The 18,768-nt window shown below is 45.1% G+C and overlaps 1 protein-coding gene across 5 annotated transcripts; it reads right to left on the bottom strand.

Moving 5' to 3' along the window:
* Positions 1-231: 231 nt before the first annotated feature.
* On the bottom strand, positions 232-18,511 carry LOC120950617 (uncharacterized). 5 transcript variants are annotated; one of them, XM_049605529.1, is made up of 8 exons: positions 18,400-18,511; positions 5,236-5,688; positions 4,820-5,158; positions 3,196-4,677; positions 2,820-3,120; positions 1,849-2,118; positions 1,317-1,505; positions 232-1,249 (listed from the first exon to the last, which is right to left on the bottom strand). In XM_049605529.1, the coding sequence occupies exons 2-8, from the start codon at positions 5,364-5,366 to the stop codon at positions 1,079-1,081; spliced, it is 2,883 nt and encodes a 960-aa protein (XP_049461486.1). In that variant the 5' UTR covers positions 5,367-5,688; positions 18,400-18,511; the 3' UTR covers positions 232-1,078. The 5 variants fall into 5 exon arrangements, with proteins under 5 accessions (XP_049461486.1, XP_049461487.1, XP_049461485.1 ...); XM_049605530.1 differs by having other exon boundaries at positions 1,849-2,061; positions 17,350-18,511; XM_049605528.1 differs by having other exon boundaries at positions 17,350-18,511.
* Between the last annotated feature and the right edge of the window lie 257 nt (positions 18,512-18,768).

Genomic DNA, 18,768 nt, shown 5'->3' on the forward strand with positions numbered 1-18,768 from the left:
TTAATTTGAGAAGAAGCGAGAAATTATATTCGTTTAAAAACATCGTAATCAGCTTGAAATATTTCATACTCACTTGAAATATATCAAACATATTTCTAACGTAGCTACTAGCCGCTAGAGGACGCTCACATCATTTCAAAATGTCTGTTACTGTAACTTCCACGAAACGCTCTGCGCAATACGTACGTTGGAAATGTCATCGATATTTCAATACGAAGTCAAACGTTAACATATTCTAAAAGTAATAATGTTTATTGTTCTAGCCTAGGTCTTAAAGACAACCGAATACCTCCCTTTCACAATTATTACTTTGGCAAATGTGTTTGTTGAACGTCCAAACTATCTTTCCATTCTGAGTCGGTTACTTCCCATCTCGTTGTTGTAGTTTTTTAACCTTTTAATGGCAAACACCCGATTCGTTCAACTATGCTTGAGTTTAACAAAAATCAAGCAGCTTGCCATTTCGTATGGACAGTTTTGCCAATCATACAATTTTTCCCACTTCCTATGGCCAACAACAATCTACCAAATCTTTTTTTTTTCATATTTTTTGTTACATAATTTGACAAAGTAAGCGTCTTTTGTTGTGCTCTGTGAGAACAAGCTAGCTAAATGATTTTCTACATTAATGTAAAGTTTCTGTCACGGAGCTTTTGTTCATATAATGTATCGACCATCCTACTCCCCGTTAGCGATCTTCTTTGGCCCAGGCAGTCAGCTACAAGGCAAAGGAGACGGTATATGCACTGTTACTCGATTCCCTACACACTTCGAGGAAGACATTTGACTTAAAGTTTTGTGTTCGTTTTTTCGCCTTCGTTCGTCTTAATTGAGTTTTCAAGCAGCTGCGGCAGGGTGGCGTGCTCTAATTGAAACTAGGGTCAACGTATCGTCTTTTGAAAAGTTTTCCTTTTCCTCGATGGTTCCGTTATCTGTACACGTGTACAAAATGTTCCATTGTATTGCTTTTGATATTTCTCTTCTCACCTACGCCACCGTTTCGATCGTTGGGAGAAATCTTAGCTTAGTTGTCTTTTTTTTACAATTGTTGAAGTTACTTCCGATGCAAGGGTGGAGCTCAATGTACCTTCTCTAGTCCGATCAACTTCTCGAAAAACATGCAGTAATTGCGATCATTGTTGTAGTAGAACGGATCCTCCAAGATATCCCGAGCATGGCTCAGTGTTGCAGCAGCCAGTTCACCCACGGTCCACTTGCGGTCCTTCAGCACCCGGCAAATCGTATCGAGCTGCAAACGAACAAGAATGCCATTAGTTTTATTACCGCACTGTTAAGCACATGCTAATCGAGCAAACCTTCGATAGTTTCTCGTTGCCCGCAGTGTAATAGCTAAGGTAAGGCAAACCAGCGACACTAGCGGCCATCCACTGGATCACCATTTTGAGCTGCACGTCTCCCCTTTTGCTTGCGCCACAGCCCCAGTTCCCGGTGGCAACAGGTCGTAAGTTCACATTTAGCGTGCGTTTTTGAGCAAGTTGTGATATCTGTTGTGAATGAGAAAGGATAAATAGAAAAAAAGAACAAAGGTTCAGTGACTTCTTTGCAATCAGTTTCTCTGCCACTGTAAGCATACCCAACGGGACACGGATATCGAGAAAATGAAGAAGAAGTAGATAGACACAAAGAAAGTGAAGGGAAGAGATAGCACAGGTAGATATGAGAAGTGAGCACATTAGAGATAAAATATTACCTTTGCTAGTGCACGATTCGCACAAGTAGCACAACGAGCACACAGATCCTAGTAAAACTCTCGCATGCGAAACGTAAAACAAACACACACACAAAACAGACGAACAAGCTCCACATACAAACGCTAGTCATAGCTACCTTCAGCACCACATCATCACACTTGATATCCTGCGTGTAGGAAACGGACCAGTTCGGTTTGTACTGCAGCAGTTTCGTTTTCAGCGACGACTGTCGCTCTAGCTTGGGCGGTGCAACCTTGGCCGGCACGGTCACTTCCGTTACCGAGCAGCCAGAGCCGCTCTGGGTCGAGCGCAACTTGTGCAGGAGCTTCCGGTGGTCGGTTCGGGTGAGCTGTATGTTGGGACACTTGAATAGCTTTGCCGGTTCCAGTGCAAGATAATCATGACACTGCATCACCCAATCAATCCGCTCGATCGATGGGATGACCCAGCAAGGAGGGGGGAGGGCATTTAGTGTGATCGTTTCATTTGTGATGTAAGATGTACGCATTTGTCAGATGACGGGATAGGCAACGCAAAACACAAACGCACAACGCATCCAAAAGCATGTGTGACCGAATGGAAGGGTATGTGGATGAGAAGAAACGGGCACGGGCGACCCCAGGAACAACAGGACCCAGCAGGGTGGGAAGGTAAACAAAATCGGTGTGATGGAAAAAAGAGAAAACAAATCGATTTAGATGGATGGTAGAACATAAGCGGATGATAGTTTTAAGCAAAATAAAGTGTCGTTGTGCGTCTAACTAATAAAGGAACTCATGGAAATCATCCACAGCCATGGCATTCAACACGGCGTATGTACAAAAGAAACAGGCAGATATCTTCGAAGCAATCAAACAAAATGCGCAAAACGGTACTGCAGAAATCATTAAGTCCTCGATACTCCAAATGCTTACACGCCTCAACTAAGCCTTACGCACTACACTATAGACTCACTACGAAGCGCATCAAATCATTAATCATTGAAGAAGAAAAACTTGTTCCATAAATACAATACTAACTCTAGTGTCTCACTAAAAAACGCTAAGCTAGGTTCTTCTCAACTGGCAAATGAAAACATTGTCCTCTGTACCAACCGACCAAACTTACCAGCTGTGCTGCCAGTTTGTGCTTGTGCTTGGCCAGCTCCAGCGAAAGTGATCGCACGTGCAACAGAATCTTTTCCTTCTGGCCCAGCGATCCGGTCCCTCCACTTCCGGCAGCGTTGTGTGAACCGGTCGAATTGGTACCGGATGCGTTCCCGCTCGTCAGGCACTCCTCGGTGAACGGAATGCCCACGAAGCTCTCGCTGAGCGTGCGCTTGAGCAATGAGTTGGCAAACTTCAGCACAGCCTCGTCCCGGGCATCCAGCTTTTTTGGCTTGTCGGTACTTATTGGTTCTTCAAGCCACCTGAAAGGGGGAAGAGCATGCGTCAGATTAGGAAGCAATATCGGAAACATCATTTGACACAGTGTCCAAACGTACTTGGCAAACTTTTCATACACCTCCTCCAGCTCCGAGCCGAGATCCGAATCAAAACTGTACTTGGACGACTCATTGGTTCCCTTCCGTTCTAGCGTCCCGTTCTGCTGTGGTCCACCAGCTGTCTTTTCCTGTGACTGCCCATTCCATTCCAGCTCATCGTAGTTGCTATCCATCGAGCCGTCCAGCACGAAGCCGCAGGATCCGCCGCGCCTGACGCGGATGTCCTGATCACGGATCTGCGATCCCGCCACGCTGATCCCGACCGCATAGCTGCTATCGTCCGTGCTCCCCGACAGTCCGTTCGTTCGGTCATGCTCTAAAGCCGCCCGCAGCTTCTGTGCAAACTCGTACCGTCGCTCGGGCGTATCCAGCTCCGACGTGTACGCGTGCGCCCGCAGTCCATCCTCGTCGTCCTCGTCGAAGCTGTCCTTCGCGCTGTGGAACTCGTCCTGGCTCGAACCACAGCTCGATAGTGTGTCGGGCCGCGTCAACCCCTGCTGCTGCTGATAGCTGTCCGGGATGCGTAGCGGATGTCGGTTCACTGGCAGACACTCGCCGGACGAACCGAGAATGATAAACTTCCCCCGACGGTTCGAACCAGTGCCGGAGCATACGGACGGTGCGTTTGGTCGTTCCGGCGATAGCCACGATCGCCGCTTGTTTATGTCCTTCTCTAGTTTGTTCGAGTCACTGCTCGAGCGCTTCGAGTTCGGTGTTGCCTGCCGAATGAAGATCGTCGTATAGACGTCTGGCGAGCCCGGCGTCGACCCTTCCCGATCCCGCTCTCCGATCGGTGACAGACGCCCTTTGCTAGACACTGTTTCTAGCTGATCAAGCTTCAGCCCTGCCCCAGTCCGCTTGTCTCCCGCTTTTGCCGCTGGAACCGTCGGCGGCTCACCCAGCGCCACTGGGCAGGATGTGTTCTGGCGGAACGCCAACAGGCACTTGTTCAACTCCCGCAGTATGTCGTCCTCCTCGAACTGCTGCGACGGCAACGCCCGGTAGTTCTCTGCGTCGATACAGCACAGGCTCGTCGCTTTCGGTTCCGCGATTCGCTCCAACAGTGGTCCCTTCTGCCGGGGATCGACGATCCGCGCCACGTGATGCACATTCTCGATCTGGAGCGACTCATTGTCCTCGAGCGACTCCACGTACAGCAGTACCGCGAGTAGCTCGGGAAAGGTACAGAACTGGATCGACTCTTGCGTGTCGCCGTCGGCCAGCACATCGCCACCAAGCCGCGCACTAGCGAACACCGTTTGCAGCATTTCCGGATCGGCCTTGTCCAGCTTGCCCTCGTGGCGTATCTCGACGTCGCACAGGGGCAGCTCGCACTCCAGCCAATCCTCGATCGTGAGCCACTGCTTGCCCGTCATCACCTTGCGGGACACTCGCAGCGAACCGTCCAGTGCCGTCCCGCTGCGCTCCAGCCAATCGAAGTAGTACAGGAAGCTGCGGAACTTTGCCCTCTGCACGGCATTGCTGTCGAATGGGGTAGGGACATGTATCGCGAAGTGCCCGTTGAAAGGAAAGGTGCAAAAAAACAAACAAACAAAACAACAATACCATTAGTCCTACACCAGATCCAACCTCGTCCAGTAGCGAATGCGGTGGATCAACCTACTCTACTAAACCTCTAAAAAAGTGTGTAAAGTTAAAGTCTTGTAACGTGGGGTGTGTTTTTTCAGTACGTTTTGGAAATGTCGAAAAGAACGCGTTGGCCAGCAGGGACGCGACCAGCCGATAGCTCAGCTCGTAACTGTCCGCCTGCTGCTGCAAACTGAAGCTGAGACCCCGCGGCGGCCGATACTGCTTAAGGTTGCGGGCATGCCGTGCCAGCGCTTTGATCGTGTGCCCGAGGAAGTGGTCCCGCTCCGAGGCGTCCATCGTGCGCTCGACAAAGTGGCGCAATCCATCGAACACCGACGTATCCTTGCCATCCTCGTCCGGGTCCAGGCTGACACTGTAATGAAGTGGTAAATGCATAACAGGACATGAGGCTCGTTTTAACAGAGATGCAGCTTCAGCGGAGCTACCCACTTGCATAGTTCATGCAGCTTCTGCATCACATCTATCACCACGTCCAGGCAGCTGGATTCTTCGATTTGGGCCAGCTTCTTCTGCACGTTGGACCACCAGGGTAGATCGCACGGAAGCATAACGAGCGCCATGTTGACATTGATTGTTCCGGACGCGTAACAGATGCTAGGTGTGATGCTGCGAACGAATCCACTATTTGTACTCACTAGCTGGCACCGTTACCCGCGATATTGAGGTAGTGGTTACAAGCGAAAGTGAAATCGCACTGCTGATTTTGGTTGAATGTAAGCAACGCAATTACTGGTAGTTTTATTCCGGGCACAAATCCAACAACTACTACAGCAAATTTATATCCGTTCAGCGTTTCCTTTTCTTATTCCGTACGATATTTGCCGACTAGTAATGCTTCTCCTTTTTGATGTCTGGTGGCGTTGTCTTTGTGCGTTAAGAATTCTGAAAAGATGGAGAGAATAATGGAGAGCTTAATGATGTGTTTCTCGGTAAGATAAGGCAAATGTTTGATCGGCTAAATATGTATTAGCTCTAACCACAAGGGAGGTCCCTTGTGGTTTGGTTTGAGATTACTACTGTACGAAGCAAGAATAACAAAGGATCAGTTTAGTGAAAAGATTAAGTATGAGATCGTGGTATGTTAACTTTGTTACAATCATTTAATTTACTACTGAAGTTATGTTTTTATGTTCAATAATGCATCTATTGTAATAATGTATTCTGGATAATTTATGTAAATCAGTGTATAGGTATACTATAATAAACTATGATTATTGTTTTATATGTTTATGTTGAATTTATTTCTACTGTTTAAATTTGAATTTTGAAACTAATAAGTATATGTTTTATTTATCAAAATTAGACTACTGGTGTTAGAATGTATGTCATTATATAGTTTATGTTTTTAAAAAAAAGTAGAATAAACATAATTATTCTACTTTTTATTGAAATCATCCTGCTAAAAGTTATTTTTAACTCCGCTTCAAGGTTCAATGCACCATAGAAACTTCTTTAAGAAGAAGTTTTTCAGTTTGAGCGGATAGTTGCAATTTTTTTTTTCATATTATTTCTGTATAACATGCTCAGTTCTTGTACATGATGCCGTGTATCATTAAAACATATTCAACGAGCGAAATATCTAACTAGTTCGATCTAGAGAAAAAATGTTTATTTTGAAAAATATTTCAATACAGTGAACCCTCTCTTATTTGAGAGGCGATGGGACTGTCGAATAAGAGGGGTTTTCAAATTACAGAGGTGGAAAGTGAATGAAAGGTCCATCCAAACAAGAAAGAGACAGAACATTTAGTATGCAGCCTTAACTGTTGCTATTGGAAACTGCGAACAGGATTGCCAATTTGAGCATACATCATTCTATAACCATGGCAACACCATACACAAATAAAAGGGACACAGATTTCAGAGGTTTTCCAAATTAGAGGAACAAAAATGTACTGGAAATCAAGGGACTGTGCAAAATGTTCAAATAAGAGAGGTTTTTCAAATTGGAGAGGTGTCAAATAAGAGAGGGTTCACTGTACTTTCAATTGAACGTTTCAATTGAACTTTAACATGGAAAGGAGTATTTTGCACAATCAGTGGATAGAAAACTATGAAAAAACATGTATTTATAAGTCATCCCAAAAAGCTACGTTTGAGAAACTTTTTAAACAATATTCGATTAGTGTGCTTAATTTTTCCATGCCCACTTGTGTTCGTTTCATCCTAGCTCGTCTCTGTGCCAGTAACCGAAAGGAACGATCCAACAAGTTGCTACGAAAACAACCGAGGTTTCGCCGTGGTGCTACATAAACCGAAGTAAGTGAAAACAAGTTGCGCCCCGGTGCTGCGGCGTGAGAACATTTCACCGTGGTCCTAATTTTATCCCAGGAAAATCCCAAACCCCTGCGCCAGCCAGCGCGAACCACTTATCACTGTCGCGGCTGCATCCTGCATCAAAATATTCACCAGGGCACACACCGCTATATTTAAAACGACCTCCCCCCTGCAGTAAACCCAAATTCTCACGTTCTCGTGCTGTATGTTCGAGCACGAGTGTGTGTGAGTGTGTGTGATTTCGTCGCCGTTTCTGCTGCTATTAGTGCTGCATGGCCGGCCGGTCCTATCGACAATCTAATCAAATTTACGCTCTACCAGACACCTTGTGACGCGTACGCGCAAAGGAATCACGGTCGGGTAAACGGTACGGTAAACGCCCCTCCAACCTCCTTCGCCCCCTCCCCCCCACTCTCTCTCTCTTTCTCTCTCTCCCTCTCTCTCTCTCTCTCTCTCCTTCTCTCTCTCGCTCCTCCTCTCTCTCGCTCTCTCTTCCATACGCTATCTCAATGGCACCGTCTTCGTAGTGGCGTCGTAAGCGACTACTAATGAAGTAATTCACCTCCGCACGCTTCTGCACTCAGTGGAAAATGTAAACATCCCCCGGTAGTGGCGCCCGGCTCGGTACGAACCCACTCGCCGCAGTACGGGACGGCGTATTTTGGGTGGGAAAAATACGCGCTAATGGAAAGCTGACAGTCAAACAACGGACCTGGCGGAACCAACAACCACACCACACGGCAGCAGCAGGAGCGCTGGTGCCACTATCGCGTCCCATCGTCAGCGTGACAGTTGGAAAAGCGCAAACACCGATCTGCGATGCCCGTTCCGCCCCCAATGTGCTCTTCTGTTCACCGTCGCGCAAACGACTGTTGTGCTTGACGTCATCGGCAGACGATAAATGCAACACTGTTTACTCATTCGTTGATCGTTGAGGAAGGATGGGCTGATCGTGTTGAGCATTACATCTGATTAGAACAATGAACAAGCGATTTAGCGTGAATACTACACACTTTTCTGATTGTTTAATAACATTTGTTGACGCACTCCTTTTTAATATCTTATTTTAGCCAGTATCGTATCTCACATCACGAATCATTTATTCGCGACATAAAGTATTTACACAGAGAGAAGTAAAGGTCAAAGGACATACTGGTATAGATTAAAACTGTGCTGTATGTTTTCAATATGGTTATGTAAATTTGGATCTAATCTTTGCATTTTCTAATATCCTATCATACGCTAATTTGATGATTAAATTGAAGCAATTGACTACGCATTTCAGAGCGAAAAGGTAAGGTCATAATCATATTTGCAATTTTCCACCCTGTCATACTTTTTCCATCTGCCATGTTTGCTTTATTTTAAGCATACTCTTCAATCTCGCAGCACAACCACACAACCGTATGGCGTCCATTCGATGATTAATGGTTGTCCCCTTCACCGCAAGCAGCTGACGTGAGCGGTGAACGCCAACACCATGGGTAATGAGGCGTAACGTAAAGTGAATTCAAGTGTTGCACCATTGCACAGGGACCGAAGGTAACGCAATTTTACGCATTAAAGAGCCGACGCTTTACCCTAAAGTGTGGAATATGATCCCACTCTGATCAAATATTCTTATAGTATTTTTTATGAAAGAACTCATGTTAGACTTAAATTGTCCGATAATTAAGTGCGTTGTACCCTATGTCTAGAGTCTTTGCATGTTGTTCAATCAGCGTAGATATTAAGGACATCCTGCCAAAAGAGCTCAATGATAATTATGGACCTAACCAGGAAAACGCTCAATGGAGACGCCTGGTATGTTTCAGATATGGGAAACAACATCCAATCATTCGGAAATACACTGTTTCCCTCGAATCTATTTCCTCCGCAATCCCTATGTATAGTAGATTGAGTTTCTGGTAGCTCTAATTAATTAATCTGTTTCCTTTTATTTGTATGCCAGCTCGTGTATTGATCGGTCTCAGCTTGCCATTTTCTTCAAGATAAATCCATTCCGAAACTCAGACATCGAATAGCAAATGCTTGCCAAAGCGCACCCTTTCTGTCTGTTTAGCGTGGAACGTTGGTTTTATTGTCATTTTGACATTTAACTTTGCAATCATTTTCGACCACGAAAACAAAACTACACACACACACACACCCTGCACCACCATTCCAAAAACATCCTTTGGTTAAGGGATTTATTATTGTCTGCTGATGTCGGCTACATCGCTCGACGAAGCTCCGAAGCTTGCGTGTGCCAGAATCGGAAACATTTATTTTTATTGAATATGTAGTTTATGTTCTTCGCGCAACCTTTGCCATTAATTTTGCCGGACGGCTCTCCCATGTTTTGCATCGCATTTGCACTGCCCAAACTAATGGGTTGGGCTCTGCTTAGGTCGGAGGATGGGAGCGCGCTGTCTGGCATGAGACTCGTCCTTGCTTGGCGAGCGGGTGACTGCGTAATTGTTCGCGAATAGCACATGCAACACACACACACACACGCCACACGATCAATATCATTAAAATTGCGGCCTTACAGATCGTGAGCGAATTTGCGTGTCACGATTTGCTAGCTTGCACATAATCATGGGAAAAAATAGATGCAACACAGCGCACAGACTGAGTACACACCGAACCCCGCGCATACAGCTCTCCACCCAATCGTGAATGAGCTAACAAGCAAAAGCCGCTTTGGACAACAACGACGGCTGCACTAACATTGCACCACCATCCTGGAGAGCCTTGTTTTCCCGCGACCATGCAGATTTATGGTATCGAGTGCTATGGGAGATGTATGGCAAAGGCCATGTTGCTGTTGGTATTTTGCTTTTATCTGCTACAATACAGCTTTACCCCACAACAGAACGTGCGGGCGAGTTCGATCAATAATCAAGTGAGATAAATATCTCAAGGACAATCACGATCAATGGTGGAAAGAGGATGCAATATTATTTCATATTAAAAAACTGTATATTTTTAATAACATTTATGAATTGGTTTACTTCAACATTAATTTAAATAAACTGATAAAAGCAAAAACTGTCAGCAGGTGCAATATATCCCAGGTACAATAAAAAGATGTTTTTCTTCGCATTATTAACAAAGCAGAAGTAAAACACACCAGCAACATATCACATTTACTTTTATATATTTTTTTTACTTATAGAAACCAGTTAATTACTAAAACCAGAAATCAGTAAATTATTTCAACTTAATTGGAATGACTAGTTTAAACTTAAACTTAAGCCGGTCTCGTAGTACAGTCGTCAACTCGTACGACTTAACAACATGCCCGTCATTGGTTCAATCCCCAAATAGACCGCGCCGCCATACGTAGGACTGACTATTCTGCTATGGGGGGAATCAATTAGTCACTGAAAGCTAAGCCCGCAAATGGGTACAGGCAGGCCTTAACCGACATCGGTTGTTGAGCCAAAGAAGAAGAAGAAGTTTAAACTAAAATATTTAAACTAAAATATTGTAATATGTCTCTTTTTTATACAATGTTCTAATAACTTTTTTTTCTCGTTTTATTCTTACTCTGTTTTTCCTTTTCAATTCAACAGAAACGCTTTTGCTTTAAATTCATTAATTTATACATCTCTAAACAACTAAAAATTTGTTATTTTCTAACTTTCTGGCGGCTCGAAATAGGTAGCTAATGATTTAAATTATTAGATGGAAATAAAATATTAATATCATTATTATTATTCGTTGGAGTTTCGATTCCTTTTCGATTCCTTTTCGTTCCTCTTCGATTGCGTTTGAAAAAGTAGCTGCCAAGTTTTCGGGAAGGTAAATAATTGCGATAGGAACAAATTATCATCACTTCACCCAGTGTTGTAGCAATTTTACTTCGTCTGCTCGACTACTGCCCGTCCATCAATATTCCACCGGTCGACTACTTTATTTGAAAAAAGGTACATCAAACTGACCGCAGAGCTTCAAAACCAACCATATAAATCCACCTGCCATGATCTCTTACTTCACATCACACAGCACCACACTTCGCAACACGAATGGCATACAAATGGCGATAAAATACTACCCACAAAAACATGTACGTCCAGCATGAAGGAGAAAGCTTCACCCATGGCTCGATAGAACAGCGAACCCATTCTATCTACCATTGGCGTTCGCTTCCGGCACGGAGCGTGATAGTTAGTCGTTTAAGCGTCCGAAAAAGACCGACCTTTTGCTGCCAGCTGGTGCACTTGAAAACCAGCAGCCGGAAGAGATACCGACCCACTTGGTGGTAAAAAGATAGCCACCAAAGACCCACTTTAGCTCGTCGCTTTTATGCCAGCACAAAAAAAAAACACCAAGCCTGAACGAGAAGGAAAATGAAAACAAAGCCAAATATCTTACATTTTTCTCTGCGGAATGTATTTTGTCTTCCCCATGTTCACATCCACCAATACTATGAGTCTTTTTCCAATGGACAAACTTTCCCAAAAACCACTCGAATGCTTTGAACACACACACACGCACGAGGAATAGCCGTAGCGAGCGGGCGTTCTTTGGGTGCGTTTCGCACCACGTTTTCACGCGTAAATTGCCACACGTAATAGATTGGGAGAGTTGGTGGAGTTTTCTGTTTGAATTTATTTAAGAATGTCCTCCACAGCTTCGGAGTCTTTTATTGCGTCGGTTGACTTGAGTCAGGTCAACTAAGCCGAACCTTTATCAAGTCAAGAAAGTTGTTTTTTATATTTTTCCATCTCCTTCCCTCTTTACTGCAAATATTGATGGAAGCTACCCACTTCCGTTTTCGATTTGCACCCACTTATGGAGCAAGCTACGACGCGTTCTCTCGAAGTCAGGACCGGACGCACTCCTACATCCGCGTCATCGATCGATCCCTTTTCTGCAACAGCGATGATTCTGAAAAATGGGAAAAAGATTTCGCTCAAGCAAAAGGAAGAAGCAAAACAATTAACATACGGTAAATGTTGGTTCAACTTTCTGGCTTGTGTAAGTTTGCCGATCAACGTGCAAGAAGCCAACACAGTAGCTATCGCAACGGAAAAGTTCATGGAAGGCGGGAAGTTATTAGCTTGCGCTTTCTATTCGAAGAAAGCTCTCGCACCACTGCACCACACTGTTGCGTTGACTGTGTATCACGCGGGAAACTCCCGGAAGTGGCTTGCCATCTTTACAGTTGCCCGATCTTCCCTCCCCCTTTACCACTCATATGTTGTCGAAGTTTTCGTAACTTCCGCTGAAAACAGGCAACCGACACTGAATGTCATGATGCAAGCAACCTTAATTGACGTCAGCCGAAAGGACTTTGTCGACTTTTAAGCACAACAAGATTACGTGCTCCTCGTGCCTGGAAACCGTGTAACTGTTTTCATCTCGAAAACAAATGTCATAAAGCCTTTGCAAATCCAGCTGCAATGTTATTTGCGTGCGAAAGGTTACAGGCCTAACTTGGTACGGGAATGCTGGGCGTGTTGATTTTGCCTACGAAACGCCTATGGTATGCGATAGGCAAGTACGTCTGGGAACTACCACGCAAATACAGCCCGTGGGTGTACTTTCAAATAAATGAACTCTTGCATAAACATTGTTGCATAAATCAAACGTTAATGGTCGGAGTTCTTCAATCACTTTCAATTATTGATTTTGATTGATGAATGTCAAACAAAAATACGGATTGGCAACGCGCATTTTCAGATCCTTGATTGTCTGTTTGTCTGCATTAAATCATAGCTTAGATTTTACAATAGACTAATTAATGATGGTTTATTAAAGCACTGAAAGGTTCCCTATGTACATTAAATTGTATCAAATTACGAGCAACGGTTAGCAATTATTAATATGAACACTTTCATACTGTATTACTTCATTACCGTCAGTTAATTTTAGAGAGTCACATTTCATCTCAGAGAGTCACATCAGAATCTCTAAATGAAAAATCTTGCACAGCAAACTTATTTTGTTCTTTGGCGCAACTTACCTTGCAGTCTAATATTCAAAGTACTTAGGTGCAAGCAAGCTAGATGATCTCAAATCCTTACAAGGACGTGTGCACATTGACATGATCGAAGCCTTTGTGTAAACAGTTTGAACGTCTTGTACGGAACCCTAAGTACATTGACCCTTTTTTGTTTTATATCAAAATGAGCTACGCGCTCAGACTGGACTGAACAAAAATCACTGGACTTAACTTTAGGTAAGCTGAAATTAATATCGAAATTAACAAGACATGCCGATGACATGTTGATTGACTGCTTGCATTAATTTTGTCCATATAAGATTTTGTTTTGTATTTATGACTCTAAGAATCTATATTAATTGTTTTCAATGGAGTAAGTTGAAACACAAGGACAGAGGAGGCGTGGTAGGCCCAAATTGAGGTGGCAAGATGGCGTGGAGGCGTCCGCCATTAAGGCCGGGATAACGGACTGGCAGACGAAGCGCGAGACCGTGAGCGGTTTTGGACACTCCTGAGGCAGGCCAAGACCGCAAAGCGGTTGTAGCGCCGGATAAGTGAAGAAGTGAAGTTGAAAAACATAAAAACGTTCTCTCATAGATAGATGTAAATTTTAAGAACGCATCTACACTGATGGTTCTCACAATATCGGAAGCGTGGGGATCAGGTTGTGCCTGCGGTAAAACTGATTACCGCTGCGCCATCAGGACATTAATGTATATGTAGACTCAAGTATAAATAATATGTAAAATATTCATTTAATAAAAGAAACAGTGTGTATAATTTACAACGGTTGCGCAGATAGTCATATAAATAAAAAGGCCTATCTACACAGAATCCATCGATACATCTTACATCATTTATTTCATCCATCTTCATGCTTCAAGCATTGATGAATCCTGTTATCTACGTCATCGTCGTCATGCTCATTAGCCTCGCTTATCGCCAGCAATTGCTAGCAAGTAATCCGACACCTAACAGCGTGTTCGCATGCTTAATCTATAGCTTACAATGCGCTACTCGGAAATCCCTACCGCGCAACGTCACATGCCGCACCAGCAAACCCTTTCCCTCGTCACAGCAGATCAATGTTGCTTTCCTTGCCAATCTGTTTCTGTAAATTTGGCCCGACACATTCGCATAGCGACGCTATCTAAACCTCCCAAGAAACCAATCTCCAGTGTCAGATTTGATTCATTCTAGCAGCGTTGAAGAAGGCTCAACGAGCGAATGGTTAAAAAAGGCGCACGGCATGGAAACAATTTCCAGCCAAATCCATTCTCTCTTTACGGTTCCCTCCCACGCAATCAAGTCTTCTTGAGTCGAGTGTCTGGAGCGGGTAGTGGAAAAAAGACTTCCTTTTTATTGCAGACTTTCCGCTCCCTTTGTGCGATGCCGGCAAGTCTGGAAAGCTTTTTGGGTTTCACTAAACCAAAATAATAATAAAAAACCAAACCATCCCCAAAAGGATTGCCACAAATGGTTTCCAAAGGCCATTGGCCGACTATCACCACCAGCAAGTGCTGGTCTTTCGTCCTGATGAATGAGCGTTTTTCGTTCTAACTTTCATCAACCGCTTGTTTTCCCTTCCACATCCTCATCTCTCGCGTGTTCGCTTTCTCCTAAACATGCTATTTTCTCACTAACGCTCTAACCCGTCAGCGCTCGGTACGGCTGCAAAGTTCGGTCGACGATTGCTATTTTTAACTTCCCCATCCGGTGCGATTACACCACACACCTTCCAATGTTGCCCTTCGCGGGTGTTTCTTTTCGCACCCCTGAACCAAACCGGGCGTTCAAAGAATTTGGAGCTCATCTTCCCTTGCCGCCAGATTCGCGACATCTTCTGGATGGTGAGATTAGATTCCTTTTTCACGCCTTGATCCACTCGGGCACCAGGCTCAGTCAGTTTGTGGACCAATATCAAGCAGTTGGAGAACTGAAGCAAGACAATAAGAGAAAAAAACCCCACTAATGCAACAAAAGGATAATCCACTCGAAACACCTGACGCTTCAGGTTATGCTCAAGCACGCCAGATAAGCACGCCGGTTGGCCTTCGCCTTTTTCTGCGAAAGATGTCACCACCCAACCGACGCGCCTAGGATAACATCGATTGAGCACGTCAGTCCCTCGACGCTGGCCAATGTCTTTGAACGAGCAAAGGGCAACAGAACCATTTTGTTTTTCTTTCCTTTTTTTATTTGTGTTAGCTTTTGTTTCTCTCTTCGGATCAAGTTTCCATCACACGTTCTAGCAATATTGAACAAAAGCTCCCCAAAGACACCTGCCATTTATGTAGGTCTAAATTTTGGGGACACATTCTCATCCACCTCATCGCTCTATCGCTCTATCTCACGGCAAGGTGGAGCGGCGTGTTTGCTTCACGGTACGATGTCACTGCTGCTCGAACCGAACGCCCGATACCAACCGCTAGCGAAGGGTGTATATTTGCTTAAGGTAATAAATTTGTGTCCCATTAGTAAATATCTCATTTTTCATCTCTTCATCAAATGGTCGATAGGACGGTTTCGGGCTGCGATGAGAATTTTATTACGTGCGCTTCTGGGCTGTAGTGCCATACTGTTTATTGCCACTCGGCACTGCCGGAAAACAGGACAAAAAACACCAATCTTCTAATGGGAACCCGGCGCAGGATATATTACAGTTCATCCGTTCGGCGCGGATGCCGTGCGGAAGCTTCCCGAACAAACAGCATTATGCGTGTTTGCTTTGACTCTCGTCTACGTGGAACGATTTATTTCCGACGGACAGCTATTTACTTTGCCGCTTTCATCGACAATGAAGCTTACATTAAATGGAAGGATCATTTCACAATGTGTTCGCTACTGGGAGGCATTTCAAATAAACTGAAAATTGTGTCAGCCCTGACCGACAAGGCCTAAAATCTATTCCATGCCGATTGTACCTAAACGACTATTTAAACAGAAACTCCAGTACTGTAGCTTCATGCACACATAATGTATTTGATATTTTTCATTCCTAATCACGAATGAAAATGGCGTTCCAATAATAAAACAACAAACTCTACAGTCACCGCACGTGTAAAAGACCATCAAAAATGTCACCGAAATAAGGGAAGGAAGAGGTAGCGGACCTCTTCCTCTTCTCTTCCCACCTGCACATGCAATTTGATATTAAACCTCCGCTCGTGCATATGCGCGGCTATTAATCATGTTTCTTTTTTGTTTCACATCCCTTGGTGTGCTCCCAGACTTCGGTCCTGCTCTTCGGATGACTCAAGCCTGCACCAATCCAATTCTAGAGGCAATAAGCAGCGAAATCATAACCACATCAAAGGGCGAACTCGTAAATATTCTTCCCACTGGGCGTCAAGCGCGGGGATTTGCAACGCGCAGAACCTTTCGGTCGATCTTTCAACCAGTTCATCAGTGAGTAACTGCCTTCGATTTATGCGGCCCCCCGTCCGCTAACCCGTGGTAAGCGGGATGGGGAGGAGGGGGGGAAACCACTCCCTCGCGGGCCATCTTGCGGGCCAGATGAGATGCAGCGCGTCTGCCGGATCGCAAGAAACGGAATGTTTTCAACCCACACGACAGACACGACAACGTTTCCCACCCGAAAGGGCGCATAAGACGTGTTTCCCACAGCTGCACCCGAATAGCATCCCGATGATGCATCATCATACCGCTCGTGCATCACGAAAATGAGAGAAGCACGAACACTGCACTGCGGTGGAAACGCTGTGGAAACCATCTCGACGTGCAACGATGCAATGAAAGGAGTGGGGGAGGAAGCTGACGGAGGGGATAGAAAAGCCGACTACCGTGCTCTGAACCAGGAAGAGGAAAATAGCTGGCCACACACCCACTCACGTACACACACAGAGACGTTCACGCTGAACGTCATCGTTGAGCTGCGCGGGATGCAGCGCGAACGGGATTGCGGCAGTGAAAGGGGATGCTGGGGATGCTGGGACCAGTACGCCCGCAGCAGCATTCGCTTGCTACGTTGGTGGTAGTAGTGTAAGGGCGACGATTTTCCTGCCACACTGGCATCGTCCGATGTGTCAGGTTGCATTCTAAAATTGAAATCGAACGAATGGCTTGCGGAGTTGAGAATAAGTTTACGGTCACAAAGTCTGAAACGCCGCTAAAAGATTGCTTTAAATTAGATCTTAACTTATAGAATACATTATACATTTTAAACTATAAAACAATTTGTTTCCTAACGAATCATAAATGCACAAATGAATTCACAGCATCTTGAATAACACAAACAACATGGCCCACAACTAACCAGTCGCCTTCTGCTTCAAGTGTTGATGAAATATGACCATTTTTTCTCATCATACCTTGTGCCTTGTTGAACGTCTCCTCTGTATTGGTGGAACCGGTCAGAGCCAATCCTTCGACTGCTTCACCCCTGTCACTGTCTCTCCACGTCGCACATCTGTAGACGATTTTTCTTCGATTTTCCCTCCCGCTACTGTGGGTGTGGGTGCTGCTTAAAAATCAATTTGCTTCCGCAACGTAGTTTTCGCACATGATTTCCATTTCCATGATTTATGCTTTCACTTCTGCTCGGTTTTGCCGGCACCCGGCACGAATTGCTTCTCAAACCGACAAGCTGCTTAGCATTTTTTTTAGCGAACTATACACTATCTCTCTTCGTAGGTCCACTTCACGTAGATAAGATTGAATAATCAAACACTGAAGATATTTTTTTTCCTTCGCTCGGCAATTTACCACAAAATATATACAGGCAAACACTCGCACACACACCAGCATACGTACGGCGACCACTCGCTAGGAGATGTTGCAGGAAATGCCGACTTTAAACTTAGCTCGAGCGGCTCGTTTTAGAACGTTCAGCGCAAATGGCACGATTATCGGTACACTCGCAAACCTAGCACAAACCAAGCGACACTCGAACGATTTCACCAAGAGCGGGCGAAATCGACAAAGAACGAACGGCACAGCATATTATTCATCTCTTTGCCTCCGCGGGCAGCATCTTGGGGCAGTTGGGCGCGCCAAAGCATACCGCCGGAATTAACTCGGCCCGTTGCCGGTCCGTAGATAATAATGCCACTCGTTTGCGGCTACCCCGAGCACTGCTCCCGTACCACGCACACACACACACGCTCCCTCACACAACAACAGTGGTACAGCGATTGGTTAAGAACGGTTCACAGCTAGACACGGAAAAATCAACGTTTCCTCCGGCGTTTCGAATGAGATCAGACAGCTCGAATCATCAACATACACACAGGCACACACACACACACAGCTACAACATTCTCCACCAGTTGGTTAAATTTACTGACAGCGGTAGAGATAGGATGCAAGAAAGTGTATCGGTAGAAGAGGAAGAAGAACGAAAAAGAAAAACACACACTCACACACGGGCCCTCGAGCGAGGCGAATAAGCGAAGAAAAATCCAATCCGTACCGTACCGTGGTCGAGGTGAAACTGAGGAGGAAAACTCTCGCCGGCTTTGAACGTACGTTCGCGGTTTACGGATGATACTGCGCATAACCGCCCTTCCTACTACCCTTTGCACCTATCCACGAGAGCAGTTTTCCGACTACACCGAACAGCAGAAGCAGTGCGAGTGTGAGAGAGAGAGAGAGAGAGGTTTTCCTTCAAGCGTTACAGGCGTTACCGACACTGAATGCCAATGGTTACTATGGTTGCCCCGAAGAGAGCGACCGAGTCTGACCGGTGACGTCACGGTTACAGATGCGCAGCCCTGCCTGGCCATGGCGGT

The sequence above is a fragment of the Anopheles coluzzii genome, chromosome 2 (genome assembly GCF_943734685.1).
Source record: "Anopheles coluzzii chromosome 2, AcolN3, whole genome shotgun sequence".
Classification (NCBI taxonomy): domain Eukaryota; kingdom Metazoa; phylum Arthropoda; class Insecta; order Diptera; family Culicidae; genus Anopheles; species Anopheles coluzzii.

Bases quoted from the DNA above. Each gene is read 5' to 3' on its own strand.
- LOC120950617 (XM_049605529.1), bottom strand. From the start codon at position 5,366: ATGGCGCTCGTTATGCTTCCGTGCGATCTACCCTGGTGGTCCAACGTG. The intron at 1,506-1,848 runs GTAGCTATGACT...CATTCACAACAG, and splicing joins GTGATGATGTGGTGCTGAAG to ATATCACAACTTGCTCAAAA. The intron at 1,250-1,316 runs GTTTGCTCGATT...GTTCGTTTGCAG, and splicing joins GCAACGAGAAACTATCGAAG to CTCGATACGATTTGCCGGGT.